Consider the following 18974-nt stretch of genomic DNA (forward strand, 5'->3'; position numbering starts at 1 on the left):
TAGATTAGGGGAAAAAGCCAGGAGCAGAAGCAAATATAAAATGAAACTAAAAAGACCAGAAACAACGGCAGGGCATCTCTCTTTTTCCTGGGTTTGGGTTTTTTCGATAGGTATTTGAACAGAAATGGCGCAACCACGGTGTCGTTCCTGCTTTCGTATGAAGGATTTAGGCAATGCATGGTAAGTGTTCACTAAAATGCCACAGTCAAAGTTACTTGGTAAACTCGCACAAACAGAACAATAAAGCTCCGACATTGTTGGTTAAAGCGGAAATTTGGCCATGTACAAGAGCATATGGGGAACATGAATCCCATCTTTAATTCCTTCGCCAATAAACAAAACATTACTGCTAAGCACCCTTCTTTTCATTAACAAAATACATTTCTAGAAAAAGCCCAACAGAAGGGCTTCTCTTTACAAAATAAAACACCCACATTCTTGAAACCTCTTAATCGTCGCCAATATCAATGCCGTCCCCTTCGAACCCATTACCCAATTCACAGATCCTCTCCCAAACCTTCTCCGGCACCGGCAAAACCGACAGCCTCGGCTGTCTAAACATGACAAACCCTTTCAACTCCCCATCCTGTTTCATGTCCTTTAAGTCCACTTGCCTCCTCATCTCCCCCACCGCTTTCACATCCACCACCACCTCGCTGTTTTTATCTCCGCCCTCCGCTGCGTACCATTCCCTAACCACGCTGACCACCCCCACGACGCGGCGAGCGGTGGCGCCCGAGTGGTAGAAGAAACAGAGATCACCCACCTTCATGGACTTGAGGTGCTTCTGGGCTTGCTTGTTCTTCACACCGTCCCATTTGGTTACACCTCCGTTTGCGGCTTGGTCTTCCCATGACCACTCCCCTGGTTCCGTTTTCAGCAGCCAGTACTGCTTCCCTTTCACCATATTTTAAACGGATTTTCTAGTGAATATAACGAAGAAAAGAAAATCACTTCGGGTCCTTTGGGATTCTTTCAATTCTTCGTGGATTCAAGGGTTTTGTATAGTTGATCGAATGGCGCGAATGCTTGGCGCCATTATGAGGGTTGGTACAGGCCAAATCAATGGTTTATGGTAGTAATAATGCAAGATTTGCCAGTACCCCCCAAGGCCCAAAAGAAAATAAGAGTTTAAAAATCCAGCAATTTCATATTGGTACTAGCAGAGAGGAAATTTAAATTTAAAATTTGAAGAAAATATTATTGAAAAGATAATTACAAATTTTAAAATAATTATTTCATAATTAATTCAAATTATTTGATGAATTTAACAAAATGTTAGGATCAAGGTAGTCAGTACCATACCGTACCATCTTTTTACTAATACTAGTATGTATCAATAACGATCTGTTTTAATATACCGTTCTAGATTTATCACTATTTTTGAAAGATATTTGATATGTGTATATACAAAAATTATAAAAAAAAACAAATAATGAGATTAAATAAATATCAAATATATATAAAATACTCATTGTCGAAATTATTTTTTATTTTTGGAAAAAAAAACAAAAATTAGTTGTCGACTTAAAAAAAAAACAAAAATTGGGAGTCGCCACCAATCTTTTATTAAGGTGTGATTGGATCACCTAAAAAATAGCTTTGGTCTACGAGTTTTAGAAAAACGGATTCGGGAGTCAGTTACATACGAGGAAGGATTAACACCCTTGTAACGCCCAAAAATTGGTACCAAATTGATTAATTAATGTCTTAAAGTCGAGAGTTTAAAAAAAAATACTATCCTTAAATAAATGAAATTATTTATTAAGTCTTTCTCTTTTTGAAAAGAAAAATATCACACCAATGCGTTAGGGCACAACATTTTATTCTCTTCAAGATGAGTTGGTCCAAAAACTCAGATAATAAAATTTAAGAAAATATTTAATTGTTTAAAATTTATGAAGAAATCGCATTAATACGTTAGGGCACGATTTCTTAAAATCCCAAACATTCAATATTTCCTTTATATATATATATATTTTTTAAAAATCTTTATCTCGAGAAATCAACGTGTCACATCCAATACATTAGGACACAACACATTGAATTCCCGATGACAAGTTTTATTTTGTTTGATTAAAGAACAATCCTCGATTGTTAGATTTTACGAAGAAAATCGAAACCTAATAAGTTAGGGCTCAATTTTCTTGAAAATCCTAAATACGAGTATTATCTTTATTTTGAAAATTTTCATTTTAAATTGAGTAAAAGATAATGTAATGTTATCATGTATGTATAAATATCGTGATAACAAATACAATAGTAATAAATACAACAATGGCATAGAAATAATATAAACAAATAAATAAATAAATAAAATAAATCAATAACATGCAAAGCATCAAATAAATGAACTAAATAAAAAAACATGCTTTTAAAATATAAATGAAAACATAAATTGATAAACAAAAGATGGAAATAAACAAAAAATATAAAGAGAAAAAGGGTACAAAATATATACATGTACATATATAAAAAAACTATATACATATATATAGATTATAAAAAGATAATTACATATATATATAAACAAATAATAATTACATATATTAAAATTAATTAATTTAGAAAAATATCTATATAAAAAATTTATGAAGAATAATATAAGAAAACATACGTATATACATATTTATCAAAGAAAAAATATATAAAAGTATATATATATATGCATATAAAAGTTAGGAAATAAAAATGTATATGTATATAAAATGTAAATGTATGTATATATGTATATAAATGTTATGCAAATATAATATGTGCATGTGTTTATAAAAGTTTTTAAACAAATATGCATGTATATATATTATTGTAAAAAAAATATGCGTATGTGTATATATAGTAATAATAATAATAATGATAATGATAACAATAATAATAATAGCTTAATAACAAGAAAATCAAATTTAATAAAAATAAATAATAAATAAAAAAAGACTAAATCGAGCTTTGACATAAATTCTGGGCCAAAATCCGCAAATAAATGAAGTCAAAAAGACCCTATTGAACACGCCAAAGAAAATAAATATGCAAGAGAAAGAGAAATTTGAGGGAATACTCTTAAGAATTATTATTACTCCCAACTTCCCTCCCTTACAATGAAGGGAGAGGCCTCTATTTATAGTTGAGCTTTCCCAAATCTAACGGTACAGATCAATTAAATCAACGGCTAAAATTAAAGGGTATCTACAAATTAAATCTTTAAGATTACAAAATCATATCTTCTAAGATTGCATATATCATATCTAAGATCATATCTAAGATCATATCTAAGATTGCATATCCTTGAAGATTATGTTTCCATAAGCTTGTAGATGGACCTTCAACCTTTTCAAGTAATGAGCCATTTCGATCGGGCCAAATGATATAATTTTGTACTGGGCTTAGACTTTGTTTTATTATTTTGGGTTTATTATTTTTTTGTGAGCTTGGGCTAAAATTGGGTATTACACTCATAAAAGTAAAGCTTTGGTTGGAGTGGTAAAGAAAAGATTTTAAAAATGTTGCATGTAAATTTTATGAAATCAAAAAAATATAAAATATTCGTCAATTATTTAAAAAATTTTAGGTAATCTTTGAAAACCACCTAATAATTAGATTTTGGTGTAATTATTTGTAATTACACAAAAGTGACATGTTATGGAAAAAATTCTTATATTATAAATCCTGAAAATTTTCTAAAGTTATGACTAAAAAACTATTATAAAAATAATTTATTATTATAATATATATAAAGTTATGGCCAAGTATGGATATAACCTATTTATTTGTTCATTTTATATGTTGTAAAATAATATTTTATTCATAAAAAATTATAATGTTTTATTATAACTTATTTATAAAAATAAATTTCTAAAGTTATAGGAAAATATATTATTTATAAGAAGTGTTATAAAAATTTTCTATAAAGGTTATATGTTATAAATTTTATATTATTTTTACTTAATTTACGTATTATAAAAAGAGATTTAACCTTATCATAAGTCTTTCGTCAAATTAAGTTCATATAAGTTTTTATAATTAAAGCTACAAACTATTTGAACTGTGAATTCAAATATTATAAGGTTGATGTTAATTATGCAAATAGAAAATGTTTTCTTGCACCATATCGTAATGTATGATACCATTTAAGAGAATGGTGCTAGACACAAGCACCATAGACAACTTGCAAACTCTTTAATTTCGGGCATTTGAGGCTTCGAAATGTGGTTGATAAGACAATTGTTATTTTAAAAAACATTTCTCATATTAACATCACCTTAGTATAACATAAAAATCAAGATTGGATTGTACTAGCATGTTGCATATTTCAAAACTTCAATCATAAGGGGAATTAAGACAATCCACACTTTGTAAAATACATTGAAGAAGAAGATTTTGATAATTTTAATGATGCGGATTCAAATTTATATGATGATGAACTTGGTCGAGAACCAACATATATTAAAGAGATAATAGCCCAACAAATATGAACTACAACAATTGGATAAAATTGCTTATGTTTTTACTTTTCTTGCTATCTTTTAGTAAATGTATTACGGCTACATTTTAGACTAACATAACATATATGTTGATTTTATTTTATTTTTGTTACTTGTTTAGAAATTATTTTATTGTACTAATAATTTTTATAGCAATTGATATTTTAAAATATAAATTATGTAACTGTGTAATTACAACTTGTACTACTAAACATGACACCGGAAGTATGATGTAATTATATCTTGTATTAGTCAAACACGCCTAAAGAAATTACAATTCTTTGTAATTACTGTGCTATCCAAACTTTCATTAAACAAACTTACCCTTAATAAACTTTACAAATATAATCCATCACTAAACAAACTTAAAATAAACAAGTGAAATAATTATTTCATAAATTAAATAATAACATCATCTCATATTATGCATATAACAATCCATAACTCAACAAATCCAAAATAAATAATAAAATTTAAATTTAAAATATATTTAAATTTTTGTACAAATAAATAATAAAAAAATAAAAATAAAAATTTAATTTAATTTTTTAGGTACCGACCAATACATCATATTCCGACTAGTACCAACTGGAATTTGTACCAAAACGAAACCTAAAATTCTACAGGAATGCCAATAAAAGCAGTATTGGAACAAAATTAACTACCACAGTCTCTCTCTAGTCCTACCATGTGAACTGCTATTTTCCCGATATAGCGAGTGAAACTCATTACTACTCAAACAAATATCAACAACCTTAATTTCTAATGTATTTAACTCATTTATTAAATGAGAATATACATGATCAAGTAACATTGAAAACTACTTTATGAATAGATTGAGATAGTAAGTGATATATAAATATAGTTTACAAATATCCTTTTATGGTTAAATTTATTATAACTGGGTATTTTGCGCCTTCTAGGGCAAATTTGAATTTCTTATCGTTAAAAACAAAGAAAAGCTATTAATAAATAAGATGTGAAACATTTCAAAAACAATTATTAGCAGAAAGCATTAAAAAAAGAAGAAGAAAGGAGCAGAGATACTGGCATAGAAAATGGGTGTCAAAGACACAAATCAAACAAAATAAGTTGATGGAACGTTCCAACCTCAACCAACAAATATCTTCGACTCCATCAATCACGTTATACCAAGTGCTATTTTACATATCAAATGTCAAATATTATATCTGAAGTTATGAAAGAAATTCAAAATATTTTCAGTCTAACCTTCACTCCACCTTCGGAACTTATCATTTGAGTTTCCTAAGCAATTAGAAGTCAATTTTACGAATTCAAATTCCCAAATCAATGATACTTTGAAGACTTACTATATTGAAATAGAGAGTCAGAGAAAAATGACATAGCATACACATGCTTCATGTTGTGGTGAAGGCAAGCCTATTCTCTTAAAGACATAAACAAGGACTATAATGCACTTTTTAAGACATAAAAGTCAAGATTGTAAATGCACATTTTGGAAAAAGGGCTAGAAATTAAAATATTATAATAAAGGGATTAAGGGTGAGTTTGGGTGGGCAATTGGGTGCGGTGCTTTTAGCTTACTTTTTGTCTCACGCTACAGTATTATTACAATATCTAATCTCATCTTCACCATTGTTTTTACACTAACAACAAGTAAATGCACTACCCATTTAAACATACCCTAAATCAACCAAAAACCGATCATATTTGATACAAATAATATTTACATGATATATTAGTTAACACTCATGTGTCATAAAACAAATTTGATATTTTATACACTTGATTTTTTGTTTCAACATGGGAATAAATAAAATATAAACATATTTGGAGATGATATTTAAATGTCACTTATATTATCACTTTTTAATAATTACACTTTTTTTAGTTTTTCTTCTTCTTTATTTTCACTTTCAAAAAGTAATTTTTATTTTATTTTAAAATTTTGAAAAGAGGTTTGATAAATAAAATAAAATTTTGTTTTCAATAATGAAAACATGAGAAAATGTTTGGTAATTCTTATTTTTATAATAAAATCATGTGAAATAAAATCAAATTTTTTGTGTTTATATGGATTTGAATATTGATACTAGATTTAATATTTGAAAAATAATTGAAGAAAAAAGCGAGAGATTTTTTTGCATTTGTAATAGCCTATTTTTGCCCGGGGCCCAATATGACCCAAACAAAACCAAGCACAAAATAAAAACAAAACCTAAACTAATTAGCAGCCCAAATATAACAGGCCCAAACAGCCCAAATCCAACTAAACCCTAGCCCACAGCACCCAAACAGAAAACAAAAAAAAAACCCTAGGTGTGCCACACCTAGGCCTGCTGCCTCTGCCCCCAGCCTGCCCTCTGCCGCTGTCGCGCCACCATGCCTCTGACACCACCTGCAACACGCAAAAGAAGAAGACAACAAGCAAAAAAACAAATCACAAAACAACAAAAAAATAGACATCAAGAGTTGTTTAGATCGGCTATAAAAGCCTAGATTTCAACCTTTGTAATTTTTTACGAATATTAAGTAAAAAAACGAAAACAGAGCAAATTTGAGAGGTGATTTTTTTTACTTTCTTATTCGATTCTTTTTTTTAATTTTATTTTCATATTTTTTACTAAATAATAAACTAAAAGAAGAGGAAAAGAGGATACCCGGAATCGCTCCGCACATCCCGTTGCCGGAGACCCTTGTTGGTCACTGAAATCGAACTGAGAGAGGCGTGGGGGTCTTCTTCTTTCGGCCTTTGGGCCCAGAAGGCTTGGCCTTCAAACGACCTTTAAGTCGGGTTTAAAAAAAAACTTCATGTCGCTCCGACCACCGCTTACGGTGGAGCCACGGCGGTGCAGACGACAGCCGATGGCTGTACCTAGGACCGGAGAAGGAAAGGGTTTGAGAGAAAATAAAAGGTTTTGAAGTTTTTTTTTTTAAAAAATGATGGCTGAAATGAGATTTAGAATTTTTTTTTTTGGCTTAAATAGCCTAACAAAACGACGCCATTTTGCAAGTGGGATTCAGGTGCCAAAACGACGTCGTTTTGGCCCTGACCCGCGACCCGACTTAACAACCCACAAGATCCGCGTTTTTTGCGGTGAATGGGCTATTTGCGCGCGGGGTCCCTCCCCTTTCGCGCCATGGTGCAATTTGACCCTTTTGTTTATTTCATTTTGGCCCCATAAATTTTATACTGGTTTCATTTTAATCCGCGCTGAAACACTGCGCTTTAGGACTAGGGAATATTTCCCGATCAGTCCTTCTTTCCTTGCGTGCGCTCTATTTCAGTCCCTTGCAGCCTTGTTTTATGTATTTGCAGTTTAAACCCTGAATTTTAATTCCATTTCAACCTCATCCTCAGTCCATTTAATTTATTTATTTATAAAAATGCTCTTTTATCATTATTTATTTTAAATTTTTTACATTTATTATTTATTTGAAACTGTTTTTATATTAAATTTATTTAAATTTCTTTTATATATTATTTATTGTAAACTTATGTATGTATATCTTTCAAATTTTTATGTACGTAAAATACTGTTTTATATATTTTATATATATTATTTATTTTAATTGTTTTCATTGTTATTTTAGTTTTTTATATTCTGTTATTTCAGATCGTTTATTATTTATTTTGAATTGTTTTATAAATCATTTATTTTGAGCTATTATTTTCTTTAAATTGATTTATATATTATTTTGTTTCGTTTGCTTTGATTATTAATATTTGTATTTGATGTGTTGTGTAATTATTACCATTATGTGTATTATTTCGTTTACTCGTATTTTCATTCTATAGTGATTCATTCGTTTAATATTTTGGTCGTAAATTATTTCTCCATGTTGTATATTATCATTCCATCAATGTAACCCTTCATTCGCACATTGTTTTAAACGTTAAATTAATTTTTTTATCCAAATACGCAAAAAAGGAAAATTTTTCTATATAACGCAATATTTTGCGTTTGGAAATTCGAGAAAACGTACCCTAACGTGCTGGGTTTCGATTTCTCGTTCGACCAAATAGCCAAATATCCTCTTAAAATTTCAAAGTATGGGTTTTGGAAACCATAAGGTAATCTTGGTTTCCAGGGTTTAAAGTATTGTATCCTAACGTGCTGGATGTGTTATTCCTTCAGAACAAGAGAATCCTAAATTCCAACCCATGTTATTCGAGTTTTTTTTAGGGATCGTATTTTTAAAACTCTTCAAAGTTTTCAATCTTCGACACTAAGACACTAATTAATCAACTAGATACCAATTATGGGCGTTACGAGGGTGCTAATCCTTCCTCGTACGTAACCGACTCTCGAACCCGTTTTTTTGGATTTCGTGGACCAAAATCGTTGTTTTAATAAAATCAAATCGTTTATTAAAAACTTTTCGAGGTGACCCGATCACACCCCATCAAAAAGGATTGGTGGCGACTCCTGTGTTCGTTTTCATTTTCAAAATTAAAGTCGACCCCCGTTTTAAAAAAAAATGGTCCCGACAACATTTATATAGATTTGAACCAGATCCAATTCATTTAAAATTAAAAATAATTATTTTCATCATTTTCACTCTTACAAAGTATTTTTAGTGAAAGTAATGAAAATATTTTTTTTATTGTTTTCTGCTTTTGACATATTTTCATTTTCCAAATATTGTTTTTAAAATTTTTACTCAAACATATTTTCTTTAATATTTTTTATTTTCCAAGAAAATGAAAATAAAATGAAAATAACCTTTATTTCTTGAAACCGAATGAAGCATAATCTTCTCCATTTTCTTTGTTTTCTTGTGCTACCATTGTTGTCAAGTGAAGATATAAAGATTTTGCTCAAGATTTCATCATTTGTAAGGCAAGATAAACTATAATTATGATTACCCATAGTTTTCATTGAAAATTTTATTCTTCATTATATATATTTGCATATTTTGTCTATAAATGAGGGTTAAGATCTCAATAAAGGTTATATTTATTGAAATAACCGGTTTGAAAACAATGGAGTAGTGCTTGATGGAAATTTAATTTAATTTTTTAAAACCAATCAGTTGCGATGTTTTTAGCAATAAATTTATTTACTTGAATTGTGTTTGTGTTTTGTACGAAGTAGATTAAATTGTTTTTAGCTTTCAACCACTCAATCTTCTCTATTATCTTTGACCTCAGTTTTCTAAAGTGTTGATTCTAAAGTGTTGATGGAGCCACCTATAAAAGATTTCTTTTTTCTTCTGTTTTTGATTGCTTCATTTTTTTTGTATTCGATTGTCTGTAAAAAACAATTACATTGATATGTTTGGCTTTTATAGCCATTTACAACACTATATATAATTTCTATTGTTCTGCTTTCGTTTCTGCCTACTTTGCCTTCTCTTTTAAATCTATTTTGCAGGGCTTGGCTAGGTCAACGGAGGCAGAGGATCCGACTTTTTGCCATTTTGGTGCAAGGTCAACAGAGGGAGGTCAGACCTCGGGACGAGGTGCGGGCGGTGTGCCCAAGGAGGAGCGGCGCACATGGGAGCTAGGGTTTCTGAGAATAAGTTTTGGTTGTGGGCTAACGGGCTGCTTAAGTTTTTTGTATTTTGGGCTATTTGGGCCTCTTTTGTAAATGGACTATTGCATTTGGCTTTTATTTATTTATTTGGATTTTATTTGTCTTGGGCCTGGGCAAAATTTGGCCTCTACATTGCCAATCAACTACAAGTCATGGCTTCATATGCCTAATAGTAACAAAAATAAAGCTCTCGATAAAATTAAGGTAATAACGTGAAAGTAATTTATAATACTTTGGTTTAAGTATCATTTATATTTACTTTCTCAACTTGTGTTATTTGCAGAAGAGATTTGCTTTAGAGGCCTCAGATAATTATGTGAAGAAAGCATTAGGAAAGAAATGAGAGAGCATAAAAGTACTTTAAAGAAGGAATATTTTAAGAAAAATATAAGCCTTAAAGAGAAATTGTGAAATGTCCAGCCGGGAATGCTGAGGTACCAATGGAAAGATGCAGTTAGATTTTAGAATGCAAAGAAAGGAGAGGTATTATGTACTTCTAAAATCTTATAATTATTTCGGTTTATAGTATTTACTATATACGTAATAATAATTTCATTATGTAGGATCGTGAACGAGTTAGAACTACAAGTAGGCAAAAACAAAAATTCACGCACACAGTTGGGTCGAAAAGTTTTGCTTATGTAGCTAATGATGAGGTATTTTGAATTTATTAATTGTGTCAAATATTAATTACTTTCTACTAAATAATATTTTTCCTACTATATTGTAAGAACTGTCGTCTAGTCAAAAAGTTGGACCCCTTCAGCTTTTTGACATTATATATAGAAAGAAAGATGAATCTCCTATGACTACTCAAGTTGCAGAAACTATGGTATATTTACTTAATAAAATTTGAATTATTTTAAATATTTATCATGTTTAATTATAATGGTCTAATTTGTTGTTTTTAATGCAAATAATGCCAAGTTATGTTGCATTTGTTTGATTATATATTTCGTCTTGATTGATTTATTAGGAGAAATTAAAGGATAAAAGGGTGGAGTATGAAGCGATCGCTTCAAGTGATAGTTTTGTTACTCTGGACGACATTGATAATCAAATTATTACTAAAGTTTCGGGTCTTGCAAGGTATGGTCGGGTTCGATTTCAAGGATCTTTTGTTAACCCAACCCAATATTTTGGATCCAGCTAGCAGCAATACATGCCTTCGGTGAATCAGGCTCAAGCTGAAGTTCAGAGGCTAAATGACCAGATGGCTCAAATGCAAGCTAGCACAATTGAGCAAATTGCTCAACTTAAAGTGAAGGTAGCATCGAGAGAAAAAGAGGTAGCATCGAGAGAAGCAGAGGCTCAAAGAAAAAATGATGAACTCCAGCTACAATTTAAAGTGGAGGCAGCAACGAGGGAAACAGAGGCAACAAAAAAATATGACGAACTCCAGCAACAACTTCAAAATATGATGAAGATGTTTTAGCAGAACTAATCGCAGAATCCGCCATCTTAGACATTTGTTTTCTTATTGTGAGAATATATATCTTTTGAATATATTTTGTTATTTCATTTATTAATTTAGATCATATGAAATAAAATGGGATTTTCTATGTTTCGTGATAGTATCATTTAGTTTTAAATTTTTGGTTGGATTTGTTGTTACAGGAAAATATGTTGAAAATTTGTTGAAAATTTGGGTTCTATATGAAATAAAATGGGCTGGTAAAATCTGCTAAAATTAGTGGCGTTTTCTCACAAACGCCACTAAAGATCATGTTCTTTAGCGGCGTTTTTATGAGAAGCATCGCTAAAAATCATGTTCTATAGCGGCGTTTTTTGCGGTGCTTATCAAAACGCCTCAAATTGTTTTAGCAGTGCTTATAAGCGTCGCTATAGGGCCAAAAATACGACGCTAAAAACCTTTTTTGCTGTAGTGTCAAGGTCATATGAAAATACAATTAACCATTCAATTGATAATAAATTTATATGTCAGCCAGATGCTTTAATTTTGTTTTAAAAGAACTTTGACATTGTCTTTTTTTTTTGACCAAGGTATCTTTCATGTCAGTTTTACAGTTTATGAAAATTAATCTTTTCGGGGTTTGTGACAATATCTCCCAACAATGTCATCGTTCGAATTTGAGTTTTATCCCTAGACGTGTGTCTTACTACTACACTTGATTTTAACAACAATTACCACTCCTATCAATTTTTTTTATCATTACAAATTTGGGAATAGGGGTGTTAAGATTTGAATCCTGACCATTGGTATCAACAAACAATCTTATCATTACCGCTGTGAATTTATTGGCATTACTTGCTATTTATTTAGACCTAAAAATAACATTATAATAATAAAGTGATTAGATTATACTAAATTAAAATAAGAAATTTATTTTTTAAACCAATCAGTTGTGATGTTTTTATCAATAAATTTATTAACTTGAATTGTGTTTGTGTTTTGTACGATGTAGATTAAATTGTTTTTAGTTTTCAACCACTCAATCTTCTCTATTATCTTTGACCTCAGTTTTCTAAAGTGTTGATTCTAATCGTAAATTAATGGAAACTTTGAATGAAACTTTTAGACTAAAGAATTAAAAGACGAAATTCGTAAAAAACGATAGAATTTATTAAGAGAATAACTTTTTTATATTTTAACAGGAAATCGATGTAATAGCCCAATTTACCCGGGCTCATATAAATAACAAAAATAAATAAATAATAGTAGTTAATACAGTCCAAATCACAGACCCAAAATCTAACCCAATTAGCCTAGCCCAAACCTAAACCCAATTAACCTAGCCCAGCTAATGTGCAAACAAAGAAACCCTAGTTTGCTTCAGCAGCCGTTGCGGCCCCAGCCACGTACGCCTCAGTACGGCCGCCTCCGTACACGCTACGTTCTGAAGAATAGTGATTTTGGTTTGTAAATTCAGCTCACTTGAATTTGACTATTGATAGCAAATATATACAAGATTATATCAGAGTGTTATCTACAGCTATTCACAATTTGAATTTAAATTTTAAGTAGAATACGATCCTAAAGAATAGGAGTGATAACAAGTCTAGTTTGACTTGGTTAACTCTCAATGACCCCATAAGCGGATGGGGAAGTCACCATCGCTTTGTCTCAAGCGTAAGAAACCGAGTTGTCGATAAAGGCTTCGTCAAGACATCGGCTATTTGATCAATGGTCGAATATAGGAGACGAGAAGATTCTTCGGCGTGCTTGGTCTCGGACAAAATGAAAGTCCAACTCAAGGTGCTTGCTACGAGAATGAAAAACGGATTCGCAGCTAGATAGGTAGCGAAACGTTATCGCATCATACTTTCGGCGTTGTTGGAAGCTTGTAATTGAGTTCGAAGAAGGCAATGAAGCCAATAAACCTCCGGCGGTGATGCTAAAGCTCGATATTCGAATCGTGCTTGAACGAAGCGACGATCTTTTGCTTACGAAATCCAAGAGATCGGATTGGAGCCAAGAAAGACAACATATGCAGAAGTGCTCTTTCGATCAAGCTTGTCGCCACCCCAATCAGCATCCGAAAAAGCAACAAGTGAAGCTTAGCGAGAAGAGCGAAGCACGAGACCATGATCTATTGTGCCGCGGAGGTAACGTAGGATCCGTTTCACTGCTTGCCAATGATGGAGGCAAGAAGAATGCATAAATTGTGCAGCTTTGTTCACTGCCATGGTTATGTTGGGGCGAGTGAGTGCCAAATATTGAAGAGACCCAACAACCTGTCGATAAAGCTTAGGATCATCAAAGGTAGAAGAAGTAGTGCCGATGAGGTCAGCTTGCGGCGTTGAAGGAGTCGAAACCGACGAGGCATCTTGCATATTCGCACGATGGAGCAAATCTTTGATATATTTGGATTGCGTGAGCTGCAAGCCACTCGAGAACCACGCAACTTCAACACCCAAGAAATAGGATAGTGGTCCTGAATCCTTGAGCGCAACAACCTTCCCAAGTTGAGCAATAAACCGTTGTAACAACGAAGAGGATGATCCTGTCAACACCAAATCATCAACATAGACCAAGCAATATGCATACTCGTCATTACCGGAATATATAAACAGCAAACTGTCAACCTTAGAACTGTGAAAACCAAACTGTTGTAGTGCATTCGAAAGGTAAAAATACCAAGCGCGTGGCGCCTGCTTTAAACCATATAACGATTTCTTTAGAGCACACACAAAATCGAGTTTAGAATGATCAACAAATCCCTGTGGTTGTTCCATAAAAATAGTTTCATCAAGAGTCCCGTGAAGAAAGGCATTCGAAACATCAAGTTGTCGAATGGGCCAATGACGATTGACGGCAATGGAAAGAATTAACCGTATGGTGGCCGGCTTTATAACAGGGCTGAAAGTCTCAATATAATCAAGGCCAAATATTTTTCAAGGGCTTGGAATTCCCCACCCCAATCGGATTGGAACTGCTTAATAGGTAAACCAAAGTATTTCTCAACAATAGCACGAAATTGAATGAAGCAATTATAAACATCCGATTTACGACGAAGAAAATAGATCCAAGTATATTTGCTATAATGATCAAAAAACACCACATAATATAGAAAACCATCACTAGAAGCAATTGGAGAAGGACCCCACAAATCCGAACAAACTAACTCTAATGGTTGTTTTGCTTCATAAGTAGAATCCGAAAAAGACAATTTGTGTGATTTACTAACACAACAAGTTTCACAAAGAGATGAACCATGCTTATTAGAAGCAGACAATTTATTGAAACTAAGAACTTTATTGACAGTGTTTGAGCAAGCATGGCCTAGTCTAGCATGCCATGTAGACAACGAAACTGAATGACAAGCAGGAGATACTGGATCCATGGCTAGGCGATATAAACCATTCTTGATGTACCCTCTATGCAGAGTTTGCTTCGTCCGTCAATCCTTAATCACAAAATAATCATGGAAAAATTCAACAGAGACATCATTAGTGAGTGTAAACTGAGGAACAGACAATAAATTTAGGTTAGCCTCAGGAACATAAAGAATATTAGACAATTTGAAAGGATGAGAATTAAGAGTTAAGACAGACGAGCCAACACGAGAGATAGGTAAGGTTTTACCATTGGTGAGAGTGACTTCATCGGAACCAGTGTACTCAGAATGAATGCCCAGGTTTCTCAATTCAGATGTCAAATGATGAGTGGCACCGGTATCAACGATCCATGGCTTGGGATTTGTTTGAGGAGATGAGCTATAGTTTGCTGAGGGTTTGGGGTAGGACTCGGCATATCTTGGGCTAGGACACTGACGACTTGTGTGGCCACGTCCCTTGCAGTTGTAACATGTTGGATCCTTGGGCGGGGAGGCAGCTCGGCCACGACTGGAATAATTGCCATTAAACTTCTTTATTACGACCCGTCCACGATTAGCGAAGCGAAGGTCCGACCAAAAAGTGGGCAGCGGCGATGGGATGATGAGGCTCTTGAACAGTTTTCAATTGTAATTCCTCAGAAAGTAATAAGCCAAACAAATCATCAAAGGATGTTGACTGTAGTTTTTCCTCTAGATTGCGAACGAATGGTCGATGATCAGCACCAAGTCCTCGTAAAATATGATCGACAAGATCGTCTTCAGAAATAGCCGCATTTAAAGCACCGAGTTGATCAAAAATCCGTTTCGCACGATCCATGTATATGACGATTGAAACATCGCCACGAGACAAGGCATGAAGAGAGCCTTTAAGGGTCCGGATTTGAGCCCGAGATCCGGAAGCAAAAGTTTGATGCAGCTTTGTCCAAGCTGCGAATGCAGTAGTGGTTCCGACTGCCTGAGATAGCACAGACTCAGACAACGAGCCAAGGATCCAACTAAGAACCATTTGGTCCTTAAGAAACCACGGCTCATAGACCGGGTTAGGAGCATTGTCAACGGTCTTGGGAGGAGCTGCTGTGCCGTCGACATGATGCATGAGTTTTGGCTATATAAGAGAGGGTCATTTGTGTTTTCCACGGAGGTAATTAGAGGAGTAAGCTTGATGGTGATTTGATTTGGCATGGAAGGTGGAGAGGAAACAGTCGAATTGGCCATGAGGAAGAAAAGAAAAAAAAAAGAGAAGACGGTGATTGAAACCTTCTACTGGTAGGCTGATACCATGAAGAATAGTGATTTTGGTTTGTAAATTCAGCTCACTTGAATTTGACTATTGATAGCAAATATATACAAGATTATATCAGAGTGTTATCTACAGCTATTCACAATTTGAATTTAAATTTTAAGTAGAATACGATCCTAAAGAATAGGAGTGATAACAAGTCTAGTTTGACTTGGTTAACTCTCAACACGTTCGCGCCTCCATATGCCGTACCTGCAAGAAGGACACGCAAATGAAATAAAATGGGCTGGTAAAATCTGCTAAAATTAGTGGCGTTTTCTCACAAACGCCACTAAAGATCATGTTCTTTAGCGGCGTTTTTATGAGAAGCACCGCTAAAGATCATGTTCTATAGCGGCGTTTTTTGCGGTGCTTATCAAAACGCCTCAAATTGTTTTAGCAGCGCTTATAAGCGTCGCTATAGGGCCAAAAATACGACACTAAAAACCTTTTTTGCTGTAGTGTCAAGGTCATATGAAAATACAATTAACCATTCAATCGATAATAAATTTATATGTCAGCCAGATGCTTTAATTTTGTTTTAAAAGAACTTTGACATTGTCTTTTTTTTACCAAGGTATCTTTCATGTCAGTTTTACAGTTTATGAAAATTAATCTTTTCGGGGTTTGTGACAATATCTCCCAACAATGTCATCGTTTGAATTTGAGTTTTATCCCTAGACGTGTGTCTTACTACCACACTTAATTTTAACAACAATTACCACTCCTATCAATTTTTTTTTATCATTACAAATTTGGGAATAGGGGTGTTAAGATTTGAATCCTGACCATTGGTATCAACAAACAATCTTATCATTACCGCTGTGAGTTTATTGGCATTACTTGCTATTTGTTTAGACCTAAAAATAACATTATAATAATAAAGTGATTAGATTATACTAAGTTAAAATAAGAAATTTATTTTTTAAACCAATCAGTTGTGATGTTTTTATCAATAAATTTATTTACTTGAATTGTGTTTGTGTTTTGTAGGATGTAGATTAAATTGTTTTTAGCTTTCAACCACTCAGTTTTCTAAAGTGTTGATTCTAATCCAGACACGTAAAATATGTACTTGACCTAACTATTTATAAAAAGAATAATGAGAGTCTCAACAGAATAAAAAAATACACTATGATAGCTTACTTTCTGGAATTGAGTATTTCATTGGGTAAGTAAGATACAGATACTATGATTTGAACTCTTCATCTCTTTGATGTGATTGTAAAAGTCAAATGTTCTTGATGAGTTAGTGATAGAAATTTAATTTGAAAAAATTGAAAAAAATTCGAATTTCGAGTTAATCGAATTGATTTATTCGAGTCAACTCAAAATAAGCGTTCGAATTTTGAGTTTAAGTCGAGTTGAATTTTATAATTCGATTAACTTAAATAATTCGAATAATAGATTGGTGTAAAGACCCCTTTGGTTCCTTTCTATTTTGAAAATGAGCAAATTGTTCTCCCTCAACAAAAATTACAAAAAAAATCAAAATAATTTTTAAATTTTTAAATAATTATAAAAATTTTAATTAATTAATTTTGAGATCTAAATAAGTTAATTAATTATTCAAGTTTATATGGTTTCAAATTTATGTGCTATAACATGGAATTAGATGTACTTTAACAAGATTTTAATTTAACATGTTTAATTTTTAATTTAACTCAAATAATTTCACTTGATCTGATTCCACTCAACTTCACTCGAATTTTGTTTCACTTGACTCAATTCGAAAAAAATTCAATTCGAGTTAGAATGATAAAATCAGACTTGTCAACTCGATTAGCTCGGAATTTTTTTACTTTATTCGACCGAACACTCACCCTAAGCATACCCTCCATTAATATTAATTTAATGGTTTTGTTGAAATTTTAAAAATTTTGAGATTTTGATTAGGAATATATATTTTTTTCCAAAATTTGTTCTGATTAATTAATTAGAATAATTGAGTTAATTATTGAGTAAATTATTCAATTTAGTGTTTATAATGATAAATTAATTAATTAATTAATTAGAATTGAGTTAACTATTCATTCCGATACTTATAATGATTGATTCTACTAGAATTAGTGCAACTTAAAAGAAAACATAAAAGCACACTATTTAAATTATATTCGGTAATTGGACAGGTTGAGCTAATCAATTTTAATTTGAAAAATTAAAAAATTCAATTTCTAGTTAATCGAATTGATTTACTTCGAGTCAACTCAAAATAAGCATTCAATTTTGAGTTTAAGTCAAGTTGAATTTTATAAATTTGAAAATGAGCAAATTGTTCTCCCTCAACAAAATTACAAAAAATCAAAATAAATTTTAAATTTTAAAAAAATTCCAAAATTTATAATTTTTTAAAAATTATAAAAATTTTAATTAATTAATTTCGAGACCTAAATAAGTGAATTAATTATTCAAGTTTATCATATAAAAGTATGGTTTCAAATTTATGTGCTCTAACATGAAATTAGTTATACTGTAACAAGATTTTAATTTGACATGTTTAATTTTTAATTAAACTCAAACAATTTCACTCGATTTGATTTGACTCAACTTGACTCGAATTTCGTTTCACTTGACTTGATTCGAAAAAAATTCAAATCGATTTCGGATGATAAAATCAAACTCGTCAACTCGATTAGCTTGAAATATTTTCACTCTATTCGATCGAACACTTACCCTAAGCATACGCTCCATTAATATTAATTTAATGGTTTTGTTGAAATTTTAAAAATTTTGAGATTTTGATTAAGTTTGAAGTCTTGTCCTATGTAAATATATACTTTTTTTTTTCCAAAATTTGTTCTGATTAATTAATTAGAATAATTAAGTTGATTATTAATTCAATTATTCAATTTAGTGTTTATAATGATAAATTAATTAATTAGTTAGAATTGAGTTA

At 31.7% G+C, this 18974-nt stretch overlaps 1 protein-coding gene across 1 annotated transcript; it reads right to left on the bottom strand.

Annotated features, from left to right (window-relative positions):
• Nucleotides 1–211: 211 nt before the first annotated feature.
• Nucleotides 212–1128, bottom strand: LOC105784553 (uncharacterized). The gene has a single exon (XM_012610459.2). It carries the CDS (start codon nt 905–907, stop codon nt 449–451), a length of 459 nt encoding a protein of 152 aa, XP_012465913.1. The 5' UTR covers nt 908–1128; the 3' UTR covers nt 212–448.
• Between the last annotated feature and the right edge of the window lie 17846 nt (nt 1129–18974).

Source organism: Gossypium raimondii, chromosome 13, assembly GCF_025698545.1.
Source record: "Gossypium raimondii isolate GPD5lz chromosome 13, ASM2569854v1, whole genome shotgun sequence".
Classification (NCBI taxonomy): domain Eukaryota; kingdom Viridiplantae; phylum Streptophyta; class Magnoliopsida; order Malvales; family Malvaceae; genus Gossypium; species Gossypium raimondii.